This window comes from Pygocentrus nattereri, chromosome 13, assembly GCF_015220715.1.
Source record: "Pygocentrus nattereri isolate fPygNat1 chromosome 13, fPygNat1.pri, whole genome shotgun sequence".
In the NCBI taxonomy this organism is placed as follows: domain Eukaryota; kingdom Metazoa; phylum Chordata; class Actinopteri; order Characiformes; family Serrasalmidae; genus Pygocentrus; species Pygocentrus nattereri.
In genome coordinates this window covers 14,559,622-14,570,564 of record NC_051223.1, presented here as the reverse complement: position 1 = coordinate 14,570,564, position 10,943 = coordinate 14,559,622, and the positions used below count along the sequence as shown (strand labels likewise).

Genomic DNA, 10,943 nt, shown 5'->3' with positions numbered 1-10,943 from the left:
TAAAACAAACCGCTGGTTAATGTTAAACTACAGCTTACAAGTTAACATTCGAAAGGAATGCCAATGGCCTGGTCAACTGGTCATAACCACTGAGCATTTAATGTTACAGTCAAAATCTAACACCGATCATAAGGACAATGGATGAAAAGCACTGAAATGGCATTCGTTAACAATCTCTCCAGTCAGGATGTTCATGAAACAGACTGTACATATCTTAATCTGACAAAATGTTGTGACTAATAACAGGCTGTGGACAAATCAAAGCAGCTTATGTGGTGTCCCTGGGCAGGCATTTAACTCTAGAACAGTGGTGCCCAAAGCCAGTTCTGGAAACCTCACACATTTTTGTGCTTTTCTTCATCTTACACTCCAATTCAATTCATTAGCTAATTCACAAGATACCCATGGGCTTAGTCAATTGGGAAGACACAAAAATGCGCAGAGCATCCCATGGCTGACTTGGGAACCTCTGCTACAGAACGTCTGGTGCCAAGACTACAATTTTACCTATTTTACAGTAAGCTACCAACACACTTAAACACAGAAAAAGGAGCTTTCATTTTCGATCTCATTATATTTGCTAATTCAAGCAACCACAGGCCTCATCAGTCTTGAAGGATTTTTTTCTTCATTGTAGCACTCTCTGACGACAGATACGCAAACAGGGCCCCCGCTGCTGTACGAGCCCGCAGCTCATACATGTCATAGTCATGAGCCCATTCAACGTTTCCCCAACGTTGGATCTAGGAGAGAAGAAACACCAAGGTTAGCGGGAATCTACTTATTATGAAGTGATGGACTTCCTCAACAAATGACCAAATATCCCTTTACAGGGCATCTATCTTTACAGCAGCACCTGCTTTATTGTATAATATTTACGTCTATTTTTCTGTTTTATCTTTTACTATAATTGCTTTATTTACATTTTTATTTATTTATTTTTCAGTTTTAATCCACGTCTTTGTTCTATGATAAACTACTTTTGGTTTAAACTGAATAACAAAATTGATTTAGATGTCTGATCACTGTATGAAAATATAGGGACCACTCTACTAAATTAGTTCAAACAATGGTCCCACAGTGGTTATTAAAAAAACAATTCAGATTTTATATTTACAAGGATCGTGTCATAATCTATTTAAGCCTAAGGCATTAAATCAGTCAGTAATAAGCCAAATATATACAAAATCATTATTTAAAAAAAATATCATAAAATATCATGATTTTACATGGGTACAATTGTTCAAAGCTGTGTTTGCTGGTCATGTACCGGCTCTACATTAGCTAAAACTGTCACTACTAAAACATTTGGTAAAGTTTCTGGAGTCTTATGCCTGTTTTTACAATGACAATATGGAAATGTTCAATCATTTATTTTAATAAAATCAACATAATTAACCTAATCACACAATCGCTTAAAGCAAAAGGATTTTAGTCTGAAGTTAAAGTTAGCTAAAAGTCCAAAATGTGTTTGAACCACCCTCTCTTTGATCTCTTGGAAACAATTCAGTAGAATGATTCATATATTAATAAAAATTATTTTTGTTCTTATAATAACCTTAGTATAATCATGTCATACCTTTATGGAAAATTATAATATTTAAAGTTTATTCTAAGTAAACCACTGAATGGATTGTTATACCTGGTATTCCTCCTCCAGCCGAGCTAACAGAACTGCCTGCTCCACCGTCAGATGTCTGTCAATCAACCCAAAGGACAGCACCACTGACTTCAGCTGATTGATCACATACTCAAGCCCTGCAGAAAAATTCAAAGATATATTATTATGTATATTATTCAATGCTAGTGATTTTACTGGACAAACAGAACTGTACTTTATTTAATACACAGCAACCAGACAAACTTCTATTCAACTGGAAGAGCAGAAAATGTGCTGCAGTTCATCTGCTACAACATGGTTGTTAATAAATACATAACAATAATAAAGCTAAATCAGAACAAAGCCATATTGATTTGTTATCAGAACCTACCAGGACAAGTAAAATAAAACAAAGTTGATAGCTAAATATGTTAAACCTGAGAATTACTGGTTCAACTGCCAGGTGCTTTTCACTGAGCTCACAGTGAGGAATCACAAGAGAATTTTTATGTACCCATGGAATATTCTTTTAACCAATGATGCTATTCTTGACTACAAAAGATCATATTCATGTTTTAAAGATTAAAGTCTGACATTTTTAGAAAGTACAATTTAACAACTGACTGAAACCCAATGTATAAATGGAACTCATCAATACCTATTAGAGACCAGAAGTTATAAGAACCAAGATGCTGACGAAATGTTTCCTTCGTCTCCTCTGGGATCTGAGGCCCCATTATACTAAAGGATGAACCAATAACGACATTGTACCTGCAGAAATACATTTTGATTAGCCAGATTCTGTAAAAAAAAAAAAGCATATAGCACATGGGTAAGGACATGTTCACAATTCAGAGGATGTTTACACAGTTTACCTTCGTTCAATCCAGTCCAGAACAGGATCCCATTCATTTTTCTGAAGTTCTACAAGCCCTGGAGGTTCTTCTACTCTGTAACTAAAGAAACATGGAGGTTAGAATTAACACTTTGCTTAAATTAGTATCAGCCTGACCATCACTTATAGAGCTGGTACAATTAGCAAATCAGGAAATATTGATATTTTCATTCTTAAAATACCACAAGTACTGCAGTGTACAGTAACATTCAGTATATCTAACACAATTTCCGTTTCCGCCAGAGGAGGGCAGCAGTTGTGTGTGTTGTTCATCAGTGCACTGATAATTAACATCACATATTGTTGCTCAAAGAAGAAAAAAAAAAAAATAGTAATTCAGTCACCATTCCTGCTCAACAAAACCATTTCTTCTTTCTATTCGTCCTCCTCTCACAATGACTTAATACAAATTAGGACACTGAAGCAAAGATTTTGGTGCGTTAAAATTGCATCCACTTTCATCAGCCATAAAAACTCATGGGACAAGGCCTCGCACCGGACCCATCATGCCAGGCAGCGTTATTTGTCATCACATGCCAGATATAGTATATTTAGCACAGCCATACTATTAAATCTGTCTCAGTGAAAATGCTGATACATGTCAAGTTTATTTTCATATAAATTTAAAGAACAAGAATTTTAAACATATCCTTTGGCATCAGTTTACTACCTCATTATAACCTTGCAGTTTTTGAGCTGAAAGAGGAGAAAAAATACATGGCTAGTAATGTTAGGTAACTGTGGCATGCGCCCGCCCTCGGGCCCCGACGATGACGGCCGAGAGAGCCGGCAGACCGGGGAGAGAGCCGCGACTGCGGAGGGGGCGGAGCGCAGAGCCCGAGCTCCCCCGATGGACGCGAATCATGAGTGACAGCGGGAGGAGGTGGACGACGCTGGTGCCGGCTACGGGAGGCACCAAAGGGAGGAGCGAGTCCCGAGCTCCGCCGCCCGGGCCCCGCCCCCTGTTACGCAGTGAGACCGCTACGTTCGACCCAGGCGGCTGAGCAGTAACGGGGAGGCGGAGCGGCGAGCTCTCGTTCCCTCTCGGCTCTGGTGCTCACGCTGCCCTTAATGAGAGCCAGCTGATTCTCATCTGGCAGGCAGCTTGAGCGCCTTTAGAAAGAGCTGAGAGGGACCAGAGAAGAGAGAGACAAGCAGCAGCACAAGAAAGAGCTGAAAAGGTTAGATAGCTACAAGAAAAGTGGCCAGCTGAGCGTTGTTTTGGTTTTTGTTTGTTTAACTTGGAAAATAAAGTAATGGCTGCGGCTGCTGTGCTGAATCCTGCCTCCAGCATCCTCATTGAGCCCAGGGTAGCACATGTCGTGCTACAGTAATTTATGTGCAAATCTAAAGATTAACTGCTTTTCTAAGTGTAACTGTAAAGCCATGTGTCATCTACCATGGCTTTCAGTGGTCTTAATTACTTTATTTTAATGTAGTAATAGCAAAATGCTGAGTAGCACACTGAGAAACTGAACAGTTCTTGGAGCTGATTTGGAATGCCAGCAACAGCACGCGCACCTTCATTAAAAACAACGGTTTTGAATTTCTGGACACAGCATAACATGATGTGGTCTGTCCAGAGAGTGGTGACTTTTAAAAATTTTTCAATTTTAAAAAACCCAAAAATGTATGTGTAAATAAGAACGAAGAATACTGTTTTCACTGTTTCCATTTTTCACCATGTACCAGTGAGCCAGTGGCCTAGATGTTTCTGGCTCTGCCTGTATAACAGGGACCACCTTCTCCGGTCGTACAACACAAGACTCCAGCACAGTTTGGTTGTTTACCCTGCTCAAAAAACCTGAATCAACCCAGTGGTTTACAACAAGGTTAGCAGGTGTATTACAGTACAGATTCTGTTTTGGGGGAACTAGAAACTTCCAATGTCATTAGGCAATTATTTATTAGCTCAGGACTGTCTTTTTCTCTAAGCTATTGGTAACTAGCAAAGATAATTTTTCTAGATAGACAAAGCACTTCTTGTAAGTCGCTCTGGATAAGAGCGTCTGCTAAACGCTGTAAATGTAAATTTAAGTTCATCATACCAAACAGTGTCAGTGTCCAGAAACTTCAGTGCAGCAGAGATGATCTGATCCTTGTCCCGGTGTGTTGGATTATCGAGGGCCGTGTTGCACAGAGTGGTCTACAGCAAAAAACACATCAAATCAAAAATAAAACCTTACAGTTAACAAGAAACAAAGTCAATCCCTTATAACTTTAACCAAAGTATCTTACTAGATGCATCGTGTAGAACTTCAGTGTGTCCTTCTGAGCATCCCACTCTGTTGCAACAGCTATAGCAAGGGCTTCATTTGGTACAGTGAAGAGTTTTCCCCCTGGAGTCTTCAGCTTCTTCCTGTCAAGATTTATTTCATAAAGGCCTCCTGCAGATCACAATAAAGAAGAATCAATTACACTGTATTTACACACTTCCACTTTATCAAGTTCACTTTGTGCAACCTCAATTAAAATATTGCAGCCTACAGGTCTTTGCGTAATTTGTTAACCTTTCTTTATCCTGTTTATGGTTAGGAACCCCACAAACACCCACTTAGTAGGTATTATTTGTGTAATGGATCATTCTCAGCACTGCAGTGACTGTGATGTGGTGTTGGCATGTGATGTGGTGTTGGTGTGTGTTGTGCTGGTTCGAGCAAATCAGACACAGCAGTGCTGCTGGAGTTTTTAAACACTGTATCCACTCACTGTTCACTCTATTAGGCACGCATACTTTGTTGGTCCACTTTGTAGGTGTAAAGACAGAGACCATAGCTCATCTGTTGGTACATATTTTGTGCTCATCATCCCCTGGTCTAGAGGTGCCCAAACCTGGTCCTGCAGAGTTTAGTTCCAACCCCTTGTCCAACACACCAGATCTAGACAACGAAGGCCTTTATGAGCATCAGAATATTTGGCTCTGAACTCACCAGGGTGTAGATCTACAGGACCAGAATGGGGCACTCCTGATCTAGTCCTTCATCAGTGGTCACAGGACATTGCCCGCAGGATACTGTTGACTGGACATGTTAGGCTGGGGGATTTATTCTCAGTCCAGAAGCGACACGGAGGTGTTTAACAACTCCAGCAGCACTACTGTGTCTGATCCACCCTACGCAACACACACTACCATGTCAGTGACGCTGCAGTGATGAGGATGATCCACCACCCAAATAACACCTGCTCAAATCAGTGGTAGTCCTGAGGGGATCCTGACTGATAATGAATCAGGTAAACGAAACAGATGTAACTGTAGAACTAATTAAATAAACAACGACTGTAAATGTTAATTAAATGAAAAGCAAGTGGTGCAGGAAGAGCCGCCAAAGACAAAACATAGATGCATGCGAGGCGTAGGTTACGTATTTTGATATTCACTAAAACACTGTGAGCTAAAATAGTAGATGTTTTTCATGGAACTAAAAGCGTCATTGCTGGCGGATGCTTACCTTCCCCTTGAGAGATTGTGACATCCCGATAAAATTTCTTACGCTCTGAAAAAGACCGTTTAAGACGAATTAAAGAATGCAGAAGAATGAAAACGCAGGTTTGCACCAGTGTAAGTTGTTAGTATGCTGGTGTGATTTCATCATTAACGGTGACCGTACCTGATGTAGCATTGCCGTATTTTGCCCTTTGCACGTGTGTAGATGAACTTAACAACTTTAACTCTACTTGACGACTAACAAGAGGCAAAAGGGCCCGACTGAACTGTCGATGGAATCTACATAAACTCGGTAACATGGCAAACATAAATGTGCCGGATAATAACTAATATTCGCAGCAATTAGCAAACGTTAACACTGGGGGCGCTACGTTAGCAAGCGAGCTAACAACTGATTTATCCACAAAACAGCGTTGCATGGGAGCCTTCAGGCTCTTCAGCGAAGCAGCACAAATAAACAGCTTATAAAATTAATTCGTAACTAAAATCTTACAAATCTAACTCGGGACTTCCATGCTGACCTTTCTCGCATCACAAACAGGAAGCTAGAAATTTTCACACAAAATGTTCTTTTCAAAATAAAAGTCCAGTGTCTGCCAAAGCGCAAGCATTTATAGAGTACATTTTAACTCAATCCATTATTCATCAGCAGGGGGCGCTGAAACATAGGTCCTCTTTGGTCGCATTTTGTTTTACCAGGTTTTCTTTGGGACCATATGAATTCATTTACTTTTGTTTTTATTATTATTATAACTTTTTGATACAGAACAATATACCAAGATACAAACTCTCGTCGAGGATGTCATAACTACAAGTTACTAGCTAGGGGGGGCGTAAAATATCATTACAAGAAAGAAAAAAAAAGTTAATACAGAATACAAAGGAGCAGAGCCATACAATGACAGATTAGAACAATACGTTTCTAGAGATCTGGTGTGAGATGATTCTAGCATTTTTCCAGTTATTTAATCTATTTAATGAAAAATAATATGATTTAAATTCATTCATAAAGCAGAGGAAGGGCTTATTTCCCCTCCAATTACTACAGTGAATGTGGTATTTTGCTAAAACATTTAAAACAACTACATTTATGGCATCAGAGAAATCTGAACTTAAGTTTTCTGCATGAAATAAAATGGCATCAACATCAAAAGAAGGAATGTTAAGTTTGAGATTAATTCAGTTTCTAATCCAAAAACTTTACATGAAAAAAACAAATGCTCCAGGGATTCATCTTCTGACTTACAAAAAGCACATGAACCAACATCCAATTTAAATCTTCTTTCAAGAAACATGGCTACAGGATATATCTTATTTATTATTTTGAAATGAGTCTCTTTCACTTTAGGAGATATGGGCCATTTGACAAACTTGGAATAAGCAAAAGCCATTATGGTTTTATAATTTGTATTAGGATGTTTCTTGAAACAATCTCTATTATATTCATGGTAAATCTTTTGTCTCATACCATCATTGATAATCTTGTTATTACACTTGAAGTCAACTACGTTCCAGTCATTCACTTTTAACATGGGCATCAAAACAGTCACCTCTGAGTATGCAATGAAATTTTTGACTAATTGAATCAATGCTAAGGGAATCGCTTTGCACACCTTCTTACCATATGAATTCATGGCGAAGGGGTACATGCAAGGTGTCGTGAGGCAAAATTGTCCCAAAAGAAAACTTTTTTCAGATCTGTCATGATCATTTTCTACATTAGGTATCAAATTCAGTAGACGCGTGGAGGTTCACTGGTGGTTTTGGGATATTAAATAAAATGGTTGTATTTGTGTTGTAGGATTTGCAACTGCTTGTTCCCATCACCACCACTGTAAAAGTTTCTTTTGGAAAGTTTCTTTACAATGAAACATTTCATGTCAAACCACGGAGTGACTTTGTTTTACATCTCAGCGTCAGAAAGTAGAAATGTTGAAAACTCCTGCAAGTTACAAGAGTGAGGCATAGATAGACGGCTTTTCGAAAAGTAGTCTTTTTTTTTTTTAAAAGTCCTAACAGCTGACTGTTTTTTTTCCACTGGGAGACAGCAAAAAGGCACTTAGGTAATAGAAAATAAATGTTTAATCTTAAGATAATGTTTAAAGAGCTTCTTGTTCAGTTCAATCCATAAGTCCATGTTTCTGGAGTGTACAATAATTGAGATATGACAACCGACAATCTCAGTTTTAGGTGGATATGAAGAACGTGTCTAGAAGCTAAACTACATTCGCATGATTACTTTTGCTGTTGGTTGCACAAGACACAAAAAATCTTTTTAACTCACAAGGAAGGTCACCACCAGCCATAGGCTTCCACCTCGTGGTGACCAACCCCCGATACAGAATAGCACAATTATGATGGAGCCCCGCTGGTGACATCCTCTATAAGTAAAAATAATGCGTGGCCACGACTTAGTTAAACCTCAGAACAAGATTCTAACACGTGGCCATGACTTAGTAAGCTGTGATCTCATTCCCATGCTTTACTAAGTCGTGGCCATGCATTATTTTTATTTATACAGGATGTCACCAGCAGGGCTCCGTACACAATAAAGAAGCACACGTACTTAAAAACAGTGACATTAACAACAATTAAGTCCCTTTTCACAGTGAGCTCCCATGAGTCTCTTCGGCAGTGCAAGCCACCAGCAGGTCACTACAATATGTTTTGATGCTCAAAAGCAGGGAAAAACGTAATTGACACAAACCACACAATTTCAAGTCCTGTTCCAGTACGGATTGTTTGTTATTCTTATAATAATAACACCCTTTTGCTGACAGTAGGTCTCAGTTCTGTATTGCTCAATGGCTTCCTCTTCACCATCCCAAACATGACACAGACTGCTCACTCACTCAGGAGTGAGCGGTGTAATGAGTTTAAAAGCAGAATCAGTGTAATCAGTCTGCATTAGCGAAACTAACATTAGTAAGTATCACATAAGTAAAAAAAAATACTGAGGTAATTTGCAATGGCATACAAAGATAACATGATGACTCAAGGCTACAGCTGTTTGCTCATGATGGCTGAACTGACTATAGTTTGTTATTCATTAGTTCCAAAATTCAAACATCTCCATTTAATAATGTAAATGTGTCTTTGTTGTTTATATTCAGTTGGCTTTAGGTGGTGATACTGAATATGTTTTGGAAAAGAACAGACAGAATAGCAAGGACTATGATATATTAATAATTCGGAATTATTGTAGACTATATATTTAGCATTATATTTTGCAAAATATATTATAAAACTCTGGTCTCTGTCTTATCTTGTACCCAAATACTGCCAAGTCTCGCCCTCGACTCTGACTCTAGTGGTCTTGACTACTTGACCACTAGAGAATTGGAATGCCCTCCAAGATGGCTGGAGGGGTTTCTTGAGGAAGCTTAAGAGTGTCTTCCTTTTCTAAAGAGTGAGCGCAAGACAGGTCTCAGCTCAGGTGTTGAGTACTGTCCTTCCTCTTTTGCTTGCCAAAGTGCTTTAAAGGCAACGTGAACTGGAAATCATAATGCCCTCTAGCGTTTTAGAAAACTGATTTGTTGGTACAAATGGTAACAACCGGTAACAAACCAGTTCTGGTGGTAATTCTCCTCTCTACAAGTTCTCTGGTTTTGTGTTCCCAGGGAGTCATGTTCCTAGGGTTCTGTGTTTAGCTCATGTGGTGAATTTGATCTTATTAATTCTATAGTCTTAACATTAATTTCTATCATATTGGTTAGTATACTGTGTAGATCCTGGTTGATTCTGTGGGCCTCTGACTGAAATAGTAGTAGGACCATAGGGTATCAGTGGAGCTGAGAAAAGAGGCATCTGGACAGGAAAGGGGCCTGAATGATTAACAAGGCTATGTATGGGGTTAGACGACCAAGGACATTCTGGAGAAGAATGTATGTTAAATACCTAATATGGCTTGAGAGGGGCCATACATCGAAACTGAGGCTATCTTAACAGAAACCAGCTGTGGGCTATACGTCCACAGCAGGTATAAAACCAGGAGCTGAAATGTATGTGTCAGAGACTATTGGCTGTTCTCTCCAAGCTGTTTCGCGAAGGCTCGTTTGTGACTTCGACCTCTCAGAGCTAATAAACATCTTTATATGCAAGAGACGGGTGTCACCGAAGAGTTTGTTCCTACACCTTCACAGCATCGCTACTAAATAAACCACACTCATTATTTGATACACTTTTGTACCCTACATATATTAAAATGACACATTTAATAAGCCTGTGAAAGCACATGTATAACATCATAACACTGTGTCTTCCAAGATCATACAGGCAAGAAAGAGGATCCGATTTTTCCAGTAGGAATGTGCTTTGTCTCAGCTAGGCCAACCTCAGTGTGCTAATTATCTAGCTAAGTTAACTTTGTGATTGTCATTTTTTTGAGAAATCACAGTGTAAATACATTAACCTTTTGAATAATTCCTTTGTCTGGAATAAGTCTGGTGCACTGCTCTTTTTTGCTATTAGTTGCATAGCCCTTAGCAACTAGCACGTTAGCAGAATAAAGCAACAAACTTAAGATGCTATGAGGAATTTCTCTAAAGGAAAAAAAAAGGAAGTCAAGGTCAAGTTAAGAACGGTATTGAAATGAAAGGTAGATGTTCTTGAGGATGTGCTCAAAGAATCCATTGTTAGCATGAGTGCCAGCTTTGTTAATGTTTTGCAATGTTGTCATCATTGACAAGTTCAACTAAAATTATGACTGACAACTGAATGTTGTCTTTTGAATGATGTGACTGGCATAACTATCTTTCACCATGGGTTATGAAATAGTACCGTTCCTTTGAAATTATACCTGCTTTACAGAAGTTCTTGTTTGATCCAGTCCTATTTGATTTGAGCTATGAATCTGGAACCACCTTCAAAAGTCTTAAAAAAAAGACAACTTAATGTCCATTTTATCAGAAATGGAGAAGGAAGCATAATGGAGGTTAAAAAAAGACGCAGGAGGAAGATACTTACTGCTCAACTACACAGCTTTATCTGCTAAGTTACTGTAA

General features: G+C 38.9%; 1 protein-coding gene across 2 annotated transcripts; it reads right to left on the bottom strand.

The window, feature by feature from the left end:
• Positions 1–77: 77 nt before the first annotated feature.
• atpaf2 (ATP synthase mitochondrial F1 complex assembly factor 2) lies at positions 78–6,493 on the bottom strand. 2 transcript variants are annotated; one of them, XR_005131309.1, is made up of 9 exons: positions 6,104–6,493; positions 5,945–5,989; positions 4,734–4,882; positions 4,544–4,641; positions 2,476–2,556; positions 2,259–2,371; positions 1,643–1,758; positions 532–743; positions 78–201 (listed from the first exon to the last, which is right to left on the bottom strand). XR_005131309.1 is itself a non-coding variant. In XM_017705540.1 (8 exons), the coding sequence occupies exons 1-8, from the start codon at positions 6,246–6,248 to the stop codon at positions 606–608; spliced, it is 885 nt and encodes a 294-aa protein (XP_017561029.1). In that variant the 5' UTR covers positions 6,249–6,493; the 3' UTR covers positions 78–605. The 2 variants fall into 2 exon arrangements, 1 of the variants encoding a protein (XP_017561029.1); XM_017705540.1 differs by having other exon boundaries at positions 78–743.
• Between the last annotated feature and the right edge of the window lie 4,450 nt (positions 6,494–10,943).